Source organism: Phaethon aethereus (assembly GCF_964289735.1).
Source record: "Phaethon aethereus genome assembly, chromosome: 8".
In the NCBI taxonomy this organism is placed as follows: Eukaryota; Metazoa; Chordata; class Aves; order Phaethontiformes; family Phaethontidae; genus Phaethon; species Phaethon aethereus.
In genome coordinates this window covers 28,912,214-28,933,731 of record NC_138584.1, presented here as the reverse complement: position 1 = coordinate 28,933,731, position 21,518 = coordinate 28,912,214, and the positions used below count along the sequence as shown (strand labels likewise).

Sequence of the window (21,518 nt, the reverse complement as noted above, 5' to 3'; positions counted from 1 at the left end):
ACCAGAACAAAACAAAACAAGCCCAGCACTAAAAACACGCAGGAGCGACTTGAAACCCGCAGCTGCTCCCGCGAGAGGCGGGGCGGGGCTGATGCGGGCCGTCGGCCGCTAAGGGAGTCCCGGCAGCGCGGCGCCTCCGCGGGCCCGGGAGCTGCCGGACGCCCTGCGAGGCCATGGGGGTAGGTAGGAGCCGCGGCCGGGCCGAACTGAAGCGAGCTGAGCTGAGCTGAATGCCTCTCTCGCTGCCTCTTGCCTTGCAGAGGATCGGGCTGCAGCTGCGCGCCACGCTGGAGAACATCACCCGCCTGCGCGCCGAGGGGGAGGACTTCCGCTGGTACCTCAAGGTGCGGGGGTCGGGGTCGGCGGGAGCAGAGAGCCGCCGTTCTCGGTGTTGAGAGCCTGTTGGGTTGTCCAGGCTGTCGAGCGGGGCACCTGGCAGCGAAGGCCTGTGGTGTTAAATGTCACATCACTCAGCTTAAATAGCCACGCGGCTTTTTTCCACGCAGTGCTACAGGAGCGACGAACGTGACGGTAGAAGTTTATAGATACGTATGCGTTAGTACACGCATGGCATTATACGTTAGTCTGCAATAGCAAAAATAGCAAAAACTCTTCAGTTCAAGTGCTGGTCAGTGCTTCCATTGGTGAGGTGGTTGGTAATCCAGTGCCCACTGGCAGGTATCCCGGGTAAATGGCGAGATGTGTTATTTCCCTCTTTTATCTAGTGACCGTGCTTTGTAACATGTTTTCCATCCAACGTACCAAAGGGCAGACCCTCTGCCAGCTCGAGGCACCTCACGGGCCTGTTGGGGTAGACGGCAACCTATACCTGCCTCCGTCTCCTCTCAGCTGTGAAACAGTGCAGTTTGTGAATCTGAATCATCAGCTCCTTCAGCTGTTTAGTCCCTGATTATTGACAGCTTTAAATTCTCCAATTTATGTTTATTTTTCAGCTGAAATGTGGGAACTGTGGTGAAGTTTCTGAAAAATGGCAGTATCTGCGATTGGTGGTATGTTTCCCTGTTGTGACCTGCATCAGAACAAAAATGAGAAAACAATCCTGCCTCTTACACGCAAGGGATATTAGCATCAGGGATGTGATGACTTTCACTTTAGATGAGATAGTATTTTAATAGCTATATGCATTTAGGAAATGCTGTTATATTCCATATTAAAAAAAATAAATTGGAGACTGTTAATTGAAGTATGCCATTGGAATGGTGACTGTCGGTGACAATGTATTTACATCTGATTTGAAAAGCCACCTTTCTGTAAAAATACCATTTGAAAATAAATTTTGAAGTGATACCAGAATAAGGTTGTGCCTGTAGCATATTGCTATGGGAAAAAAAAAAGATGGAATCTTTTTGGAGAAGTTAAGGTAATTCAAGGTGAGTTAAGCATGCTAAATTAGCATTTGGAAACTGAAAAAGCAGGGTAAAATTTGTCAGGGATAAGAGAAGGTTCTCTTCCTAGGAATAATGATCCCTTTTTGCTGCATACCACTGAATGGTAAGAATGAATTCTGAGGAATTAATGGAACATGCCTATGTTGACAAGACATAACTATCCATTATGCAGTATTTTAAGTCTAGAACAGAATTATTCTTTGATAATCAGAGCTTTCTAAATTACAAATCTCTAGTTAAAAAGCCTTCTCATTGCAATATTTTTAAAAAGTTAAAGACCATTTTTGTACAAACTACCTTTTTTTTTCAGTGGCTCAGCTAGAGTGCAGTTAAAAATGATGTCTCTATTGTCATGGATTTTTAGGACAATGCTCCCCTGAAAGGAGGCCGAGGAAGCGCCACTATGGTGCAGAAGTGCAAGCTGTGCTCCAGGGAGAACTCCATTGGTATGTGCTTAGAAATTTAAGAGGCATCATCCATTTTATACTTTTTTCGCCTGATTTATTTTTTAGTCCTCGTTTTTGCTTGACACTGTCTGTAAAGAGCATTGTAAAGGGATTTTTTTCCTTGTACACTGGTGCTTGAGTTCACAACATCATACTCATGAAGGAGACAGCAAGGCGTCCTGGTGAGTTCAGGTTTCTGCGTGAACAACACTCGTATTTGTGATGTCATTTTACAAAAGTGTTCAGGGGTTTGGGGTTTTTTTTGCATTGGTAGGGTTACAAAATGGTGTAATGTAAACTTCCCAGGAGAAGTGAGAAAAATTGAATTCTACCTTTTGAGGGCCAAGGAATGGCTTGGTTACTTACTTTCGTTTACTTTGTATAAGGAAATGTCTTTGAAAGAAGCAGCTGGTGCTTAGTTTGTGCTGAATAAAACTGAAGACATAATGCCACTCACTTTTACACTTCTGAATTTTTTTTTTTAGATATTTTAAGTCAGACAATCAAACCTTACAACGTAAGTTTGTTTTCTCTTTTATATAACAAGTGAAAGATAAATAAGCATTAGTATTTTTAGTTTTTATCATCACATTCCTCTTTCAAGAACACAAAAAGCTGGTATTCTCTGACGGAAAATTGTAGGCTCCTGCACAGTCTCACGTGTAGAATATTCTGTGATACATTACATAAGCAAAACACAAAACTGTATCACTGAAATTAGAGGTGATTTTGTTATGCCCATATTAGTTTCCTTTTGAAGGTGTCCTTGAGGCAGATTAAGAAATTCTACTTGATTACCACCTGTTAAATGAGGGCTAGGATTTTGCTGTCACTTGGGACATCAGACTTGATAATACTGCCTTTAAAGCAATTTATTTCTAGGCTAATGCTTGTCACTGTTTTTCTCTATTAGATGAAAACTAAAGATATTCTGACTCAATTATAGGCTGAAGACAGTGAGAAATTCAAAACGATAGTGGAGTTTGAATGCCGAGGTCTGGAACCAGTTGACTTTCAACCTCAAGTGAGTTCTTATTTGTGATTTGTTTCTTAGTTTTTAAAAGCACTTCTTATAGACTCTAAAGTGATAAAATACACACTATTTGAAATGGTGCTGCTCTTCCTGGAACATCCTATACCTCCCCAGCTTTCTGTCCTCTCCACAGTTCTTTCTTTTACTTCATTTGACTCAAAAACAAACAAACAAACAAAAAAACAAAACAAAAAAAAAGCACAAAACAAAAAAACCCAAACCAAAAAAACCCCAACCCACAAGCAGCTAACACTAACAACTCAGGTATTCTTTGTGCCAATAAAATCTAAAATGAAACATGCCTTGGAGTTGTATTCAAATTGCCTTACAAGTATTTCAGTACTGCTTATGTAAATTTATTTGAAAGTTCTTCATTGCTCAGGGTATTGCAGAAGGGAGTCTTTCCCAAAGGGGAATTGCAAGAGTGCATCATTAGATAGCTACCTTCAGGGGAGTGCCACTTTGCTTCTTGGTGTGCTACAGAGAATAAATGAAGTTCAGGTTATGAAGAGTCTTCAGTATATGGCCTGTAAAAAAAATAAAATTTTCTTTGAAATTTGACATCACCAAAGCTATAGGAAATTAATATTGGTGTTTTTCCATTTGAAATTTGACCAGACAAAGACTGAAGATTGAGGGCAGTTAAAGACTGTTGCAAAGTCTTGAGTCACACCTCAAGGTTCGAAGTTAAAGGACTTCTTCAGGGCCAAGCCAGTCTTCAGTGATTCATTTGCTTGTGCATGGTCATGCTGTATGCAAGCTAACTCCCTACTATATTTAACCTATTATTCCAGTCCGATTAGGTGTAAATAGACTGACAAATATAAACCTGTCTTATCCTTCCCTCAGACTGTGACATTGCTAAGAAACAGACCAAAAAAAGCTGATCCTACAAAGAATTCAGTATAAATGAAATCACCACTGCAGTGTGCTGCAGGATGTCTCCTTTTATTTAATTATTTATTTATTTATTTAAATGAAGCCTGTCTTTTTGAGGAACAGAATGGTTATTGGTTTATTCCTGTTTGAAAGCTTTGCAGCCAGACCTAGGAAATTGCATTTCAAGAAAAATCTATGAGAAAACTAGAAAATGTAGGAGATGTTTATAGCTCTGCATCGTACCTGTCAACTTTATTTTTATCTGCAGAAAAAAGACTTCATAGCTGTAATAAAGCTTTTCATTTAATATTCTCAGTGTGGCCTGTGCACTCTGTTAGAGAGTACACTTGAATACCTGAGCAGGTATTTCAGTGAATTTTCTGATGCCTAAATGAGTAAATATATAGACTTCTGCAGTTCCAAACAATTCTATGAACTGCTTTATATATGACATGATCCAAGCTAGCCTACCTTCTCCACAACCTTAGATCTGGCTTTTCATTAGCACCAAACAAACAGGATTGGCCATAGCCTATTTTCTTTGTATTTTTTGATAGACATAATACAACCATACCTGAAGTCAGAGTGGCTTAATAATTGCATCTCTTATTTAAATGATAGTGGTTTTGTTAAAAAAAAAAAAATCAGTCTGAAAAGAGGAGGAAGTATCCTTTGATTCTTTAATATAAAACCTCTTTCTGTGCCACCCTCATGAGACCCCACCTGGAGTACTGCATTCAGCCCTGGTGCCCCTGTTGGGGAGTGTTCAGAGGGGGCCACAAAAATGATCAGAGGGATGGAACACCTCTCCTGTGAGGACAGGCTGAGAGAGTTGGGGTTGTTCAGCCTGGAGAAGAGAAGGCTCCGGGGAGACCCTACTGCAGCTTTTCAGTACCTGAATGGGGCCTGCAAGAAAGCTGGAGAGGGACTTTTTACAAGGGCTTTTTACAGGACAAGGCGTAATGGCTTTAAACTAAAGATTAGGTATCAGGAAGAAATTCTTCACTATGAGGGTGGTGAGGCAGTAGAACAGGTTGCCCAGAGAAGTTGTGGATGCCCCATCCCTGGAAGTGTTCAAGGCAAAGTTTGGACAGGGCTTTGAGCAACCTGGCCTAGCAGAAGGTGTCCCTGCCCATGGCAGGAGGGTTGGAACTAAATCATACTTTAAGGTCCTTTTCAACCCAAACCATTCTATGATTCTCCTACCTAGTAGGAGCAACAAATTCAAACTAGGTACTTGTGTGTTCTAATAATGTCATGTTCTAGTAATGTTCTTGTCCCTCAAGTGAATGTTTCAACTAAAAAATGGAGGTTTCTTTATAAATTTCTCTTAAACCTTCTTAAGCTTCTTTGCTTTGTGGCACAACCAATAGTTTCATTGGTAACAAAATTGTGACCATTCACCGTGTTGTGAAGTCAGCAGGCATTTTTGCTGCTTTGGTGTTTATGCTTCAGCTGTTGGTCCTTCCCTGATCAGCAGAGGGCAGAGAAGTCACTGCATGTCCCAGCTCCCTTCTGCAGAGGTTAAACGAGTCTCTGCTTTGACACCAAAGCTGTAGAGTGCAAGTTCTGCTGAGTGTCTGGTACAGAAGCTTGTAATTCCAGTCACATGGCTGCTTTTTCCTTGGAGGGCTGGTGATTATCTCCAGGTGGCAGGAGAAGGGCTGCTTTTATTTTTCTAGCGTTTGTTCAATACTGCGGCTCTGCAGTTTTGCCCTGTGATGCTGATTTTCCTCTCCACCCCTAGCAGTTCCTTTGAGATGGGCTTCTGACAATTACATAAAGGTCCTATTCACACTGTGCCTTGCAGACAGCTCTCTTGTTGTTACATCTGCCACACTCTGTGGTTTATTTAACTCCCAAGTGCTTAACCTTCCATTCATATCCCAAAATATTTTAAAATCACGTGGCTTACTTCACATATTCTTATACAGTTAAATGTCTGACTGGTACTAGTGGGGATTTATCAAAAATGCAAGTGTAGATCCCTTGCAGAAAACCAGGGAGAAGCTACCTTTGTAGTTAGAAATGGCAATGTAAGAAACCTTCCTGTATGCTACAGAGGTGGCTGAGATTTTAAAATTTATTTTTAAAACTAACAAAACTTAATTTACAGCTTGATAACTGTGAACCCCAAAATGAGAGCTGTTCCTATAGAAGATAAACCAGAACACATTCTTGTGCTCTACCCCACTGATACGCTATTTCCTTCCTAGTGCTATCCTTTCTGTCAACTCTTTAAACAGCAACAACAGTGGAGAACTCTCCCCTTTTAGATGATTGTTTGGGTATACTAATCTGTTCATTCAGACAACTGATCCTCCTTTCACATAAAGCCTGCTAGTCACTTCTGTACCTAAATCCAGTACAAGCTGCTCCTTCTCTAGAGTGTCTTGAATTCTGACAATATTTACACCAAAACTATTATGTCTCTTCCACAGCTTTTTTCTATTGTTTTCTTGCATGTAAGCTTATTATGAAGCTGGTTTTTACATAATGCCTGTATGGATTCTGAACACAAAGCTATTAGTAGCTGGGTGTTGCTACATAAGCTTAGAAACTCCAGGTTTAACATTATCTAGAATACCTGGAAGTATTCCTTTTGGCAGGAAAAATAGAGGAGCAGTGTTCCCTCATTTTACTTTGTGGTTGCTTAGATGGAATTTTCCCAATTCACAAACAGGGTCACCACCTTGTATTGACCCTTAACCAGGAAAGAGCTTGACCATTCTTTCTACCTAACTTAAAAGAAATATGATAAAAGTTTGTGCTGAGTTACTTTCTTTAACCATGTTTCAATGATAATACTTGTTATTTTCTTGGTACAGCTTATTCTTAAAAACTTACTGCAAATGTGTTTGCAGGCAGGGTTTGCCGCTGAAGGTGCAGAATCTGGCACACCTTTCAATGACATAAACTTGTTAGAAAAGGTATGTTGTCTTAATTTCATTAGTAAATCTAATTATCTAGCTTTCTTTCCCTAAGTTACTAGTCCAAAATACACATCCTGCACATTCAAGAGACTAGTTTTGCTCTTTCATATAGGCACAGGAAGGTCATAGCTGGAGAGCGAAACTAAATCAACTGTGAATAACCAGCATTACTAACAGCATCATTTTAGAAGTACACAGTTGTTAGCTTAGCAGCTGACAAAGGTAGAAATGCCGCTTTTCTTTTAAGTCACTCAGGAATTCCAGAGTGCAAACACCTGGAATACTAAATGGCTGGAGTTCTTCAGAGTGGTGAACTGATTTTTCTAGGAAGATGCCTACACTTCTTCCTGTGTGCAGAGGTGTTAAAAACTAATACAAAGAACTGTCCTTCAAAGCTCAGGATAATGACTCCAGCATTGCAAATCTTCCTTGGCGGCCAGCAAGAATCTCAAGGTCAAATCTGTTCCCTGGTATCCTACTTGGCAGGGATCTGCTTGTCTGCGTACCCACCTGACTAGGGTATTGTAAATTATACATAATCCTTTCACCTGCCATGGTTGCTGTCTTGTCCATTACAGGCTGTGGACTATATATGAAAAAAAATTTACTGTTAAAATAAAAACACTGAGACTGAAGCTCATTTAATTTCAAGTCAGTGCTCTTGCTTCTCTCAGATATCAGAACTTAGCTGTGACTGCACAGTGCTTTCCACAGAAACCCAAGACCCAAGCTTGAGTGAGGCTTAGTTTCAGTTTGAATTCCAGTCTGTTTTAGACATGATTGCATTCTATCCTCTGTGACTAATACTGTGAAATCTTATTTCCTATAGGATTGGAATGACTATGATGAAAAAACAAAGGAATCTGTTGGAATTTATGAAGTTACCCATAAATTTGTAAAATGCTAAAGTTCATACCTGTAATAAATCTTGACATGCTTATTGATGAAGGAGCTGTAACCATCAGATATGCAGTTTCCTTGGAGTTACTTTTCACATGGCTGTACTTCAGAAATGGAAACCTAAGTGGTACTTAACTGTTCTGAGCATGCCCTAATAAAATATCTTCCACAGAGCACTTTGATGTGGCCTCAGTACAAACTGAAAACAGTATATATGCTTGACTGAACTGTGCCATTTTCTTAATGTTGTCTTTTTTGGGAATATATATGCCTGTGGTGGACTGTAGCTTAACTACTGTATCAACAACTACTTGGACAACTTACAGCCTTAAAGTTTTAAATAGCCTATCACCAAGAAGTGCCCACATTTGATTCTCTAACATAAGCAAATAAGGTCTTTTCACTCACCACTCCTATCACCAGGAAATGGCTGTAAGTATTAGTAAAGGCACTGTTAACTGTTCAAAGGAAAAGGTTCATCTTTAGTAGCTTTCTGCCAGTTCAAGTAAAGACACTGAGGTGAGTTTACTGAGAACGCTTACTAAGCTTGACTACTACTGACACACATAGCTGTTACAATCTACTGAAAATCAAGTTAGCTTTCTGAGTTAAGTAAACCTCACTCATTAAGTAAATTAAGTAAACCTCACTCATTTCCAGTTGAAGACAGACTTCCTACTTCTTGGCAAGCGCTCTCACAATATTGCCACCTGTCCTCATGTTTGAAAAAAAAACACCTACCAACAAAAAAACCCACCAAAATCTTCTTTAGTGAATTTCATTCAAAGACTTTGAGTCTGATCATTGTTTCCTGATGTTTTATTTCCTTCATCCAGCAAGAACAAGCATGGTAAGTTTTAAAATAATCCTTTTCAGCTGAAAACTAGAACAGCACATTACAGGCTGCAGAAGAAACAGCCCTGGCTAGGAAAAGTTTATAAGCCTTCAGGTTTGCATATTTAAAGCATGCCTTTCCCCTTCCTAGCACTTGCAGTTCATACTTCAAGATATGGTATTGCTTATGCTTACTGTCATAAAGAAAAAAAGGATACTGGGAGAACCTGGAAGCGGAGATATCCAAAGGAACAGTAAAGGCAAGTAGGTTTCTGAGCCTCTGAACCTGATCCATCACATCCAACCAACATGCTCAGACTTTTACGTTCTGCTAATGTATTTGTTTGTCCAGGACGTGGTGGGCTGTGCTGAAATACATGAGCTGCATTAGTTTCACACAGAGCTGCAAAAGCAAGCACTACTGTGGTATTCAGCTCCAGAGAGAGACTCCTCTTCCCTGAAGAAAAAGAGTGAAAGTCAAGAGGGTTTAAAAGGCAGAGGAGTTCAAGTTATACATACCATAATAAATTTTGTGCAAAAAGGAGTATTGCATGCAAAGGGCATCTGTGTTGTAATTCCAGCAACTTTGAGCACCATTGGCTTCTTGACTGATGAAGACCCCTTCCCCTTTTGCTATCACCTACTTTGTAGCTGTGAACAGCACATGAGGAACCTCTCTGCATCAGTTTCATCTCACTGATGTCTATGATGTCTATGCTCAAGCTCTCCTGCAATCTTTCAGAGAGTTCTGATAAGCCTTAGTCTTCAGAATCTCTGCAACAAGGCCCAATGCATTGAAGACGCAGCTCTAGGCACAAAGACTCTAGCATTTGCTACAGAAAGTAACATCAAAAGTTCTAGCTGATAGAAGAGATGGGAAAACATTGTTTAGCTTACTTTTCCACTTCCACCTTCCAAGAGGAAGTTTGGAGAGAGAGAAACCCCCAAAAGATAAAGTTCAGTGATTTTTCTTTTTTAAGGCACAAGACCACAGGTTTACATAGCAAAACAAAAGCAGATTATTGGACAGACTTCATGTATGGAAAGGGCAGAGCCAACATTGCAGAATGCTTTCAGTAGTATTCTTTTCACCCTTTATAAGAAACATGAGTTATTGATGGGATAAAGGGACTACCCATACTGTATAATTTCGATATGGCAATAAAATAACTCTGGTTATTAATAGATAGCTTTATTACAATACAGTCTTTTCCAGTCAATTTAACAACACAGTTAGTGACTGCAGGTTACATAAAGCCTCCCACTTCATTTTTTGTTTCTCAAAAAGCTGTTACAGTGGAGAGGCTTCAAATAGTTGATGCACAATCATATCTGATATCGATTCAAGTTTAAAGATAAAATTGTGACAAGTTAGTAAGCAAGCTTACTGCAAGAGTGCAAATGTAACCACTCTTTCATATTTAAAAGTATTGCATAGATTTTTCTAAAATCAAACCATTTAAGAATGGTATCACAGTGCTGTTGTCTGTCTAAACGCTCATGGAACACAGATGTTCCAGGTTCGTAAACTCAGTAACAATGCTTTTTATTTTAAATGTGTTTTAAGAACATATGGATCTGTTGGAACAGATGGATCTGTTGCTTAATTTTGACATTGTGAATGTTTGTATTTCCTGACATGCATTCAAGGTCTATACCTTATTTCTTAAAAATAGGTACAAATTTCATAGTGAATCTAAAGGTATCCAAGTTCAATGAAGATAAAGGAAGACAATTAAGCTGGGCAGTCTCAGCCACATTTAACACTGATTAGTATGCCAATTAGACAGAGTCTGCATTTTGTACTGCAACTGTAAAGTGCTGCAATGTTTTTATGTCTAACTACCTATTTTCTTGCCCTTTAAAACATTAAAGATATCTTCTAGTGACTTGTATATACACTGAAGGAATTCTTTACCATTCCTAGTTGGGTAAGAGGAAACATTACAACCTATCCAATCATCATGTACCTGATACCCTACTCCAAAGCCATCAGACACCACTGGGCCAAACCCTCCCAACTGCACAGCTGGGCTACTCAAGGTGCTTGTAGAAATGATGTTGTGATTAAGCCGAGCATAGGCTTGGTCTTGATAGAAATCAGGCAGTGCAGTACCTTTGGATAAGGCTAAATAGCGCAAGCCAAAAAGATGTCGGTCAAATCCCTGACCTGTGAAAATAAAATGACAAGTATTAGAGAGATGATATGGGAAGTAAACTCACTTATTTTGACATTGCATTGTTTTTCAGCCACAGAATAGGAGGTCTATAGACTGGGGTTTATTTTCATATTAGCAGGAATTATTTTTCAGAACCCAGACATTCTGCACTTTCAATGCATGTATCCCAGGGAATGAGGGCTTGCTGTTTTACTGCTAGCCTCAACCAGGACTCATGACAGTAAACATAGTGCAATGTTAACAGACAATTTTAATAATACATCGTATTCTTTAATTAATTCTTTAATTAAATAGTTAATTAAAAAAAACATATCTAAGTTGTTTTAAACGGAGAAAGGCTTTCCTAAAATTTATAGTATAAAGAGGAAGATCTTGCATCAACAAAAGGAGGCAAATTTTCGACTCTATGGGGTAATGTTCAACAGTCAATTTTACCGAAACAATAGCAGTTATGCTTCTGTGAAGGACAATTCAAAAGAAATCATTTAGAAAAATACCAGGAGGAGCACAGCCAAAGAATTAGTTGGATTTGGAACTTGTTAAAGCCTTTATCCCCTGCAGGGATAAGATAGTAACTCCTCAGACATAAAGCCAAAGTTCTTGGTTGCCTTGGGGAGTACAACATGCACTAAGTATTTATCACATCTTCAGCTATCCCAGCTGCCATAAGGACAAAAACCAAAGTATAAAAAATTCTCAACACACTAAAAGTGAAATGGGATGCACAGAGGCATTCTCCTCCATCAAGAAATGAGAATGCATAATAAACTGCAGCCTTCTGCTACGTTTTTTGTCAAGTTTATGTTAACTTGACATGGAGGTCTAAGACCTCCATCAAAATTAAATTATTTAGTTGTGAAGTAAACATTTACAGCAACCTTAATAGATGTTTTAGTGCAAAAGCAAGAGTGTTTGATATCTTCCTACTTACCCATAGCAGCTTCTTTTGTCAAACGGCCATGGTATTTTGAGCACTCCACTATCAACTTCTGAAGCTCTTCTGTGCTATGTTTGGACGGTTCCCTGACAAAAGCTTCTGAACATTTCTTTGTATGGACTGAGGCAGGTCGTATAGTTTCTGTACGACCATGTTTGAAAGCTGCAGTACTACAAGACTCATATGTAGCAACAGTCTGATTGTATTGTCGAAGGAAAGCCATCTGGAAGGCAAGCTGAGCCACAGCATCTGGGCTTACCTTTTTCTGCTTTAGGAAGTCCTTGCCCCCTTCACGGAACTGAATCAGATTAAGTGACAGGGCTTCTACATTGGCATCAAATTTCTGTTTGGCTTTGGTAATTCCTGCTTTTAAGGCATCATTCAGCTTAAAGTCAAGTTTCTGCACTGCTCTAGAAGAGTCTACTGAAGCAGGCTGGGACTGGGGGCTGATGGCTGGTGCCTTGGTGCTATCTTTAAAAACCTCATTCTGGAACCTAAGCACAGCCACGCCATCTCCCCAGGAATGTTCAAAATTAATTCCTGCAGTGCCATCCTTAGTTATGATAAGATTAAAGGATTTGTCATACCAGCGGTTAGCACCATCTCCGTGCAACATAGTGTGGGACAAGTGCACAAAGTCTTTAATGGGAAAATCATCTAAACTTAAACAAAACAAAGCAGAGTCTACTTTTTGAAGAGCTTCTTCATTGCCATTATCCAGTAGATTCTTTCTCAGCAATGCCCATGTATCTCGGTTTTCACTAGAGAGGTAGCCAAGAGGGAAGGCCGGGGCTGGACTGTTGTCATTAAGGATGTATTTCAAGTGTGCTTGTATTTCTGAAGGTTTCAGCATACTTCCATCTCTATCAATAACATCAAATATGTAAAAATTCCCATTTCTCAGTACTAATAAATGTTTTGCCTTTTCATCTGTAAAAAGCTCATCTCTGTTGACCTTCGGCAGACGCGTAGAATTGAAAAGCCTGAAGTACTGAGACATATCTAGGGGGTATGCATTGACCATGTAGGCACCAAACCAAGAAAGTGAAGGCGGCACAAATCGGATAATTTTTTTAAAGATCTGAGTGTCACTTTTTTCTGGATTGAGGTGAAAAACCTCTGGTTCAAGACAACCAGCTCTGAAAGTCTTCATAAAACGTATAGCAGAAACAGTCATGTTCGTAGCTCGTATGAGCTGATCGTTATATTCAGATTTCGGATCAGAATTAAAAGACATAAATGCATTAAAATTCAAAACAACAGGTTCACGTGCTTTTAGGTACATGTCAAACCAGGGACCTGAAAATGGAGAGTTGAGAAATAGGTCAGAACATAAAAGCAGTTTACTGGGTCAGACCAGAGGTTCATGTAGTAGTCAACACCCTGTCTCCAACAACAATCATGAATAAACACCTACCTAACTTCATACAAACAAGACAAACATATGCAGTAATTCCCCTAAGGATTTTCGCAATCTCCAATTATAAAGAAAGGTACTGTTGGCTAATTGTAAAAATACTGTATTTGGAGTAATCCATATCAAGACTTTCAATGTCATTAGCAACGAGGGTGAATTTCCATGTTTCCTATATGGCTCAGTGATAAACCGTAACTCCCATGACATACAATGCAGCTCCCTAGCACTGTATTTTGTGCACACCTCACATTTGGAGTGGAACATGCCTTTACCTACTCTTAAGGTATTAATTTCTGCAACTCTCTGTGACTGAGGGCATGCTTCTCTTTAGAACCACCTTTTTTCCTGATCCAGTGTCTCCCTCATTCCTGGCAGCATTCCTCCACCTACACTTGCTGTCTTGCATTTCCACTACCTTCCTCATTCTGTCCACTAAAATGATCACCATAGGGCAAAACTCTTGACACCCATGGGTTACCATCAGTCTCTCAAGCTGGCAAAAAGATGAGGTTAGAGGAGGACCTCACAGTTATTCTAGGCCCAGAAAAGCCTTTGGAAAGCAGAATTACATTTGATACCCACAGGTCTTTTAGACAGTCTGTCAGTATATCAAGAAGCATGAATGTGACCCAAAGGCTCTGTGCTTGCCAAAACCAATGGAATCAATCATAACTCTAAAAAGTACTCATATCTTTACACCTGCCTATGATAAGTGAAAATCCAGGGGGCATAGGCAGAGAAGGGTTTTTTTTTAAGTAGGTTGTATTTCATCATCATTAACAACTTCAAACTCAGCAAGCTCTGCTATTGCACACTGACTGGATGCAGACGAAGGAGGCAAGTGCACACCAACTTCATCTCAAGGCAGCTGATGTATTAAAAAGTATTATTCCAAGCCTGCATCAGTCCCTGGTAGAACCTTCTAGCTGGGCTGTAAGAAGGGCAACACGTAACTCAAGGACCTAAGTTATAATTTTAATCCCAGGTGAGTAACTAGCATTCATCTACAGTTTTAAAACCACACCCATCATCATCACATAGCCTTTTAACCTTGGACTTGAAAGTCCAGGGTGGAAGCAACTATACATAGTTTCAGAAACCAATTTCAAGTGGAGCAGGTCTTTTATGAGGCCTAAAAAAGAATAACAACTAAACAAAAAGAAATACAAACACCTCACAGTTCACAGACAAAAAGCAGCATGCTGATTAGCACTGACAAACACCATAAAGCCACCAGTTAAAACCCCAGATGTTGTTCAAAGTGAATGGAAAGTAAAAGGTAACAAAATGAACAGCAGCTTTTGTGAAATAGTCTGGTATTCTCTATGGAATTTGTGGTAGCTAACACCCTTACAGGTAGAGTCAACAGATAGCAAGGATAGAAGTGCATCCGCTGGGCAACATGCAAACTTCTACTTCCACAGGTATTTGAATATTTCCACCTCTGTTGCTATCCATCCAATACTTTCATAAGCAGACACTTGTATTTGGAAGTCCATGGAAGCAATAATAAGGAAGAATAAATCAAAAAAATATATGCATGCTCTCCCTCTCTTAATTTATTTTTCTTTATTCTCATCTTCCTCTTTCTGTTGCTCCTTTTCTTTTGCTCTTTAAAAGAATATGGTTTTGTAGTTTTGAGGGGGTTTATGTCCAGAGCACTGACCACTTCTGCCTCCCAAAGCTTAGTCATATTCTCTGAGCACCACACAGAGTTCAGGTTTTTTTCCAAGTAACATGGATTATTTGAAAATGATTGCTTTAGTTTCCTTAAGGGAAGTTACCCGTTAAGCTCCTCTATTAACCTAAACATAAATAGACAGCAATTGAAAAAGAAAAAAGATAATCCCTGTAAACTCAAATTTAAATACAGCAACTCGTGAAAAAATACTGTTTCTCCAATACCCATTTATCCAGAATTCTGATATATACAAGTTAGATGATTAGCATTCTTCTTTCCACCAGAGACTCAGAATTTGCTCAAATACAGCCACAAACAGTATTCACAGCATGTTAATCCAAGTTTATGGAGTTGAGAACTTAAGCTTCAGCCTATTTTATCTGTAGCATTATGAGCTGTCTGTTATCAAGCATGTTTATCTACAGACTCCAATATTCAGTAGGCAAACATACCTGTGATGTAACTAGTATGCTTGTTCTGGTTGTCTTGAGCAACCAGTTTCTCATGCAGCTCTCTTCCAATTCCCTTTTCAAAGCGATGAGCAAGTTCTTCAGTTTTCCTACAGCAATCAATAAAAGTCAAAATGCTGTCACAAAGTCCTATTTTTTGTATGTAACACCTGGCTTTGAAGCAGCACATGATACTGCAATATGCATATCTTGTTTTTCCATACCTGAACTGATCATCATTTAAAAGCGGTTTCTGTGCATTCAGATACCTCCTAATTGTATCTTCTAGTTTGGGAACCGGCAGTCTGAAGGAAGGGGAACAGAAAGACATGCACTTTATGAGCAACGGTACTAATGAAACCTGAGTTTCTTACACAGTAGTTTCTCTTGGCCTCTCCTCTTCCCTATCCTTCCTTATACTCCGTATTATCCAAATGGCTCCAAAGTTTCTTGTGGAAGAAGAGAAGAAAGGGAATAGATGGACACAGGTCATCACAGCATAAAGTTCTTGGAAAACAAGGTAGAAAAACAACTTGACTGTCTTGTTACGAAGGTATTGCAGTGAAGAGTCTTAATACCTTACAAGGAATACAGTGACATGAACTGTTGCAAGGAGATGCAACTATATGGGAAGGAAGCTTAGTTCAGTAGCCACCCCTTCATCGGGACATGTCCTCACTGCTGGGTGCTAACATCCACTCTTGCAAAGTTCCTAATCAGCATCTTTGTCATCTTCCTCTCAGCCTAAACATGAAAGTGCTCTACTTTATTAAATAAATCTATTGCACTCACGGAGGTTACTTTGCAACCTGAAGGGATGTTTCAGTACTAGGCTTATAGTTACGTTTACGCTTTACAAACGAAAATCATTCCTCTCCACCGTGATTTAGGAAGAGCACGCACAAACAAGAAGCGCGTAGCCCACCCCGAGCGCGGCTGTACACAAACGCGCGGGAAGGCATTTTCTCTCCTCGTAGCGGACCCCCAGGGCCGCCGGCCCCTCACGGCCGCCACCGCCCTCTGCCCGCGTCCCCCCGGGAGCCCGGCCCGCCGGCCGCCCTCGGCGGCCGCCCGGAGCTGGCAGTGACGCTCGCTCCCCAGAGGACGCTCTCCCCAGGCCTTGCCCCGGCCCCCGCCCGGCGGCGCCTCCGGAGGCCGCGGGACGGGCCGTTCCGGAGGGCAAGGGGACGCCGCGGGCGCACCGGGGAGCGGGGCGCCGCCCGCCGTACCTGGGCAGGCTCTTCTGGTAATGCATGGTGGGCACGATGCTGCGGTGCAGGTACTCGGCAGCGCCCGCGCTGCTGTAGCCCCGCCGCCAGCGCGCCGCCGCCGCCCGCCGCAGCAGCAGCTGCCGCGCCGCCATGATGCCCGCGTCAGAGGCCGTGAGGCGTCGCCCGCGCTTCGCCCTTCGCTGCCGCCCCGGGGTCCGAGGGAGCGGCTGCCGCGACCCCAGCCAGCTTCCCGGTCGGGCGGTTGAGCGGGTGCGCTCCTCCCGGCGCTGCGGAGCGCCCGGACCGGTTCGGCGTGAGCTCACAACGCCCCGCGGCGGGGCGGAGGCGGCGGCTCACACCTCGCGGCACGTTCACACCGAGGCCCTGGGGCTTGTTCCCCGAAAGCCGCCCGGGGAAGAAGCGGGCGGGGGCTCCGGCAAATGGTGGCCAGGCCCCGCGGCACGGAGGGGTTCCCCCGAGCCCTCTCCTGCCCGAGCGGGCCTCGGGCAGTACCGGCTCCTCTGCCCGGCAGGGGCTTCTCCAGGGTGAAAACTGAGGGTTACAGCTGGCCTGGAGGTCGGCCTGATTTCATTAAGCATTTTTTTGTTATTACTTCATTTGGAAAGCATACTCGATGCATGCCTTCGAGGTAGCAATGTGCCTGGTATTAGAAAATGCCTGGAGTGGGACGGTGCAACATTAGTTTAGTCCTCTTATACATTAATAAAATTTTCTGTGATCGTCTCGTTCAGCATATAGGCTCCACATATTTTTTCTCTCTTCTACTTTTTTTTTTTTTTGGTGTGTGTCTGTATGTCTTACTGACCATACAGTATTCAGATCTTGCCTCCAAAGAGAACAATTTAATCTCTCATGAGCTTTTTGAGAGCATGAGAAATGTAAGCATGTAACAACAAATACTGTATTACAGTATAAAATAAAATACTGTAAACACATTATTTTGTTGCACTGTATGGAGTATTTTCTATAGAAACACTGAATAATATTAGAATAAGCCAGAAACTACAGAAATGGTTCGGTAGGAAAGCGTGGCATGGCGGACAGTTATGGTGGTGTATTTTTATCAGACACCCATTAGCATAAAAATCAGCATTGGGATTGAATGCGGACACAGAAAGGAAAGCAATCCCTGTGGCTTAGTCTGATAATCCTCTGAAAGTAAATTGGCCCCACTCTAATCAACATAGTGGTTGGAAGAAAAGTGAAATCATTTCACTTCCAAGACAATAAATGCCAAATGCCAGAAGGTGTCCATGTGTGTTTCAGTATATAGCTATTTTCTCTTTGATGTGTGTCTCTTAGGCTACTCCTTCAGCCTTTTGTTTTTGCCATGAAAACAAAAAACCCAAGCCTGCTTTAATTAATGAAGTTCAGTTTCACCTAGCTTGCCCTGTTGTGATAGTCCAGTTCAAAATGTTACCCGCTCTGCCCTTTAGAAAAACTCTGCAGTTATATTATTTTTACCTGTTTAAATGCATGACTCTCAGTTTCTAGGTTTGGATATCCAACCCCCAAACTGGGGAGACTGAGGAATGTGCTCAAACACCGTCTTTCTCTCTGGAGTGTCCCTTTGTTTTGAACCAGTCTTGTTTCAGAAATACTACTGCATTCTGTTCTAATTTTCCAGAGTCCCCTAATCTTCTTCCAGGCTCTTAATGATGTAGTTGATAATAGGATTGTTGGTATTAATTTGGAACAATAATGCCGGCTGCTTGCTTGGTGGCTATTGGCAGAGGGGTGACCTTGCAGGTCAGCTAAGCAGAACTGGAAGCGCTTTGATCTGATCTATACAGAGCTAGATCTGTCTGCCCAAACAAGAGGAACTAGTGAATTCTCTCTCCATGGGATGCTGATTCTTCTCCAAAGAGCACGGAGGACAGCATGGCAGTGGCTTTTGATGCAATCCTCGCTCGGATCAAGGATGTTTGTAAAAGAAATGGTTTGCTCATTCTCTCGGTGTTGTCAGTCACCATTGGCTGTCTTCTCGGATTCTTCCTGAGGACGAGACGACTCTCCCAGCAGGTATGTGTGGCACAGCAGAGCGTGTCACTACAGAGAAAATATCATGCTTACGTAACAAAAGATATAGCAACTTGTGGAACTTAACGATGGACTTTTGAAGTTAAAAAGCACATATGTGTGTTTGTTAAATTTGTTTAATTTCATTCGTTTGTTAATCTACACTGTTCTTGGGGTCTTCTCACACATTCTCAAACAATACGTTTGCGAAGGGTTCTGGTCTTTAAGACACCTGTAAGTCTAGCATAAGCATATTATAATGTTGCAAGTACGGATGATAATAGTGAGTGTTTAAGCTAGATGAAATCTAATATAGACCTGTTAAAAAATGGAGGTGCAATATATTAGTTGGATTTTATATTACCTTGGAATATGTACATCTAAAGAAAACACTGGGAATATTTTTCATCATCAGATGTACAGAGGTACAGATGTTTATATTACGCCAATGGTATTTTGTATTAATAAATTTGAGATTTCCCATCATTAACAGACCATGTTATTAAAGTCACTTGGGGATTTCTGCTGCAGCATACTTCAACTATGCTCTTTGCAGGTACTCATTTCTTTCTGCTGTGTTAGACAGAATGAAGGCAACATGCATTGCTGAGTGCATTGTTGAGCACAAAATATAATTCTCAATTAAAAAATATAGCACTTAATAAATATGACTAAACTAAAACAATTCTTTGTTCTGCTGCTAACTTTTGTCTGAACATCTTTATGAAGCAGTAGCTTCATACACATCTAGCAAAACATACACATCTAGCAAAACATACACATCTAGCAAAACACACAAAATGCAGAATGAAGAGACTATTCAGGGCAACCTATTAACAGTAGTCCCCAAGAGTCAGTCCCCAAGACTTCATTTTTGCCTTCCTTTGTAAAGGAATGAACAACGTAGTGTGTGTTTGTTGAATTACAACACAATATGTAATCTAATTAATTTTAAAATGATCTTTTAAAGCCTACTATCTTTGCCACCTTATATACCAACGCTGCAGATTTTACCAACATTATCTGATCCACAGCTCTAGCAGGACAGATACTCTTTATCTCAAAACAATAAGCATGTATATCTCCATGTATTTCTAGGAAATTAGTTATTTCCAGTTTCCTGGTGAGTTACTGATGAGGATGCTGAAAATGTTGATTCTCCCACTGGTTGTCTCAAGGTAAGTTTCATCAATGATTGTTCCAACACCTTTTGAAGTTTCCTAAATGAGACATGTCATCACCACTATTTTGGCTTTAACTGAATTAATGTCAAAGTGCCAGGACCATTACTGACTGCTGTACATTCATATTTATAGTGGAGCTATGAACATATTTTTTAATCAATAGGAATACTTATGCAATACCTCATGTAGGAATTATTTTCTTATAAAACTCATGAGGTTTTTTTAATTGATGTTCTTCTTTCCTTGTAATGGGAGGACTTTTTCCTTCAAGCTAACTAGAAGTTAAATATATAATATAAAATAAATAACACATCTTATCAAAAAGCCTACCTTAAATCTAAACAATTTAAATAATACACCATACAAATAAGATGATATGTGCCTGACTTCAGCTGGAAGTGAAAGTGATTTTGTAGTACATTAAAGGCAGAACCTTTAGCGATGCCACTTTATCGGTGGCAGGATTAATGATCTAGATCCTGGTGCTGAGGGATGGTGCATGGTAGCTGTCTTTGTAGTGAGTGGTCATAATTTAGGATAGCTTTTTGTCTTATCTGAATTTGTTTTGTCTTCCAACTGACTACAGTCACAAATACCAGTTGGATGACCAAAAGCTCTCAGCCCAACGCTGAGAGAAGAGAGAAGGAGAGATGGAGAGTAACAAATCTAACTTTACCTAACCAGATCTATGAAAAAAATCTTGCACTCTTTGGTGCCTTTCTTTGAAGCCTCAGCTTCCAGAACAAAATACATATGCCAAAAACTCATCTTCCATTTTAGTAGAAAGATAAGTTTCTAGGCTTCCGATCGTTGAGAGCTGCTGAAAATAAACACAAGCCAGCACTAATTTTATTTTTAAATCATCTACTTTTACCTCTACTTTCTCATGTTTTTTCACAGGATGAGGCTGATTCATGGTGCTTGCATGCCTAGAACTGGCCATAGTATGACCATGGACTCATACCTGGTTCTGTCCCACGCAGCTAGAGAACATCAAGACAAAATACGTTAGATTTTTTTTGAGAGGAGAAAGGAGAGTTTTTCCAAGAACAACAAGAATCTCACATGAGGAAGTGACATAGTAAGGCCAGAAAAGGGTTGGAGCAGTCATGTGCCCTTCCCTAAAATGTATAGTTCTTTAAATCCCCTTGTTTTTTAGAGATTCCAGGAGGAGAAGCAGCACAGTGGGGACGAGCTGCTCTGACATAGCCTGTGATAGCTCTACGTTACCTACAGATGTGTCAGGAGCAAATCTCTGAGCCGCACTGTTAGAACTAATGGACCGCATTCTCAGGAAGGAAGAGAAGAAACTTTATAGATCTTCAAAGGGATTAGCTCTCATTGTAAGACAGCATGAGTCTATCTCCCTGTATAACAAACTAACCATCACTTGCTATTGCATACTGAAATTTCAGGTTTTTGCAAACAAAAAATACTCCAGATACAATTACATTCTTGTACAGTGGTGTTTTTTTCCACAAGCACAATATTTCCTGCACATATATTTCATAAAATGAGTAAACCAGTGCTCTGCGTTTTTACCAGTCTACATATACATTTAAACTAAATTTCTTTGTGGATTTGGAATATTCTCATCCAGTCTTGTGGGAACAATGACATTTAAATTATCTTCTAAATTACTCTGTATTATTGTTTACAAAATCCAGGGCTACAGCACCAAGCTCTAATTTTAGTCTCCTAGTTGAAGTTAGTGCAAGTTTTTTCTTGAACTAACAAGTAAAAAAAAAACTTGTAAAGAAAAGGGAAGGTAAGAAAGGAGGGTTAAAAGAGTGCAAAATACACTGTCTTCAAGTCCAGAGTTTATCTTGAAGGGTTGTGGCAGAAGTAAAAGCTGGCAAGTGTGTGGCTCAGAAGACTGATAATACACTAGAAAATCTTGCACTTACAGGTCACTAACACAAATCCAACCTTAAACAGAAGTGGCTGAAAATTTGTCCTATTCCTCTTTTGACCTGGTAGTTAGA

The 21,518-nt window shown here is 40.6% G+C and overlaps 3 protein-coding genes across 4 annotated transcripts in view; 2 read left to right on the top strand and 1 right to left on the bottom strand.

Moving 5' to 3' along the window:
* Nucleotides 1-173: 173 nt before the first annotated feature.
* Nucleotides 174-7,689, top strand: CZIB (CXXC motif containing zinc binding protein; the record flags this gene model as incomplete). Its single annotated transcript, XM_082003077.1, has 8 exons — nucleotides 174-179; nucleotides 261-344; nucleotides 954-1,010; nucleotides 1,774-1,855; nucleotides 2,341-2,372; nucleotides 2,802-2,879; nucleotides 6,632-6,697; nucleotides 7,530-7,689. The coding sequence occupies 8 exons, from the start codon at nucleotides 174-176 to the stop codon at nucleotides 7,605-7,607; spliced, it is 483 nt and encodes a 160-aa protein (XP_081859203.1). The 3' UTR covers nucleotides 7,608-7,689.
* Nucleotides 7,690-10,272: 2,583 nt separating this feature from the next.
* CPT2 (carnitine palmitoyltransferase 2) lies at nucleotides 10,273-17,582 on the bottom strand (the record flags this gene model as incomplete). Of its 2 annotated transcripts, none has more annotated exons than XM_082002816.1 (5): nucleotides 16,328-17,582; nucleotides 15,323-15,403; nucleotides 15,102-15,208; nucleotides 11,546-12,850; nucleotides 10,273-10,604 (listed from the first exon to the last, which is right to left on the bottom strand). In XM_082002816.1, exons 1-5 carry the CDS (start codon nucleotides 16,459-16,461, stop codon nucleotides 10,273-10,275), a joined length of 1,959 nt encoding a protein of 652 aa, XP_081858942.1. In that variant the 5' UTR covers nucleotides 16,462-17,582. The 2 variants fall into 2 exon arrangements, with proteins under 2 accessions (XP_081858942.1, XP_081858943.1); XM_082002817.1 differs by having other exon boundaries at nucleotides 10,273-10,599; nucleotides 11,610-12,850.
* A 629-nt stretch (nucleotides 17,583-18,211) lies between these two features.
* SLC1A7 (solute carrier family 1 member 7) overlaps nucleotides 18,212-21,518 on the top strand; it is a gene marked incomplete at both ends in the record, with an annotated part of 56,694 nt that continues 53,387 nt past the window's right edge. Inside the window, 2 exons of the mRNA XM_082002794.1 lie at nucleotides 18,212-18,352; nucleotides 19,448-19,527. Of these exons, the coding sequence (XP_081858920.1) occupies nucleotides 18,212-18,352; nucleotides 19,448-19,527 (221 nt within the window). The remainder of the gene's footprint in view (nucleotides 18,353-19,447; nucleotides 19,528-21,518) is intronic.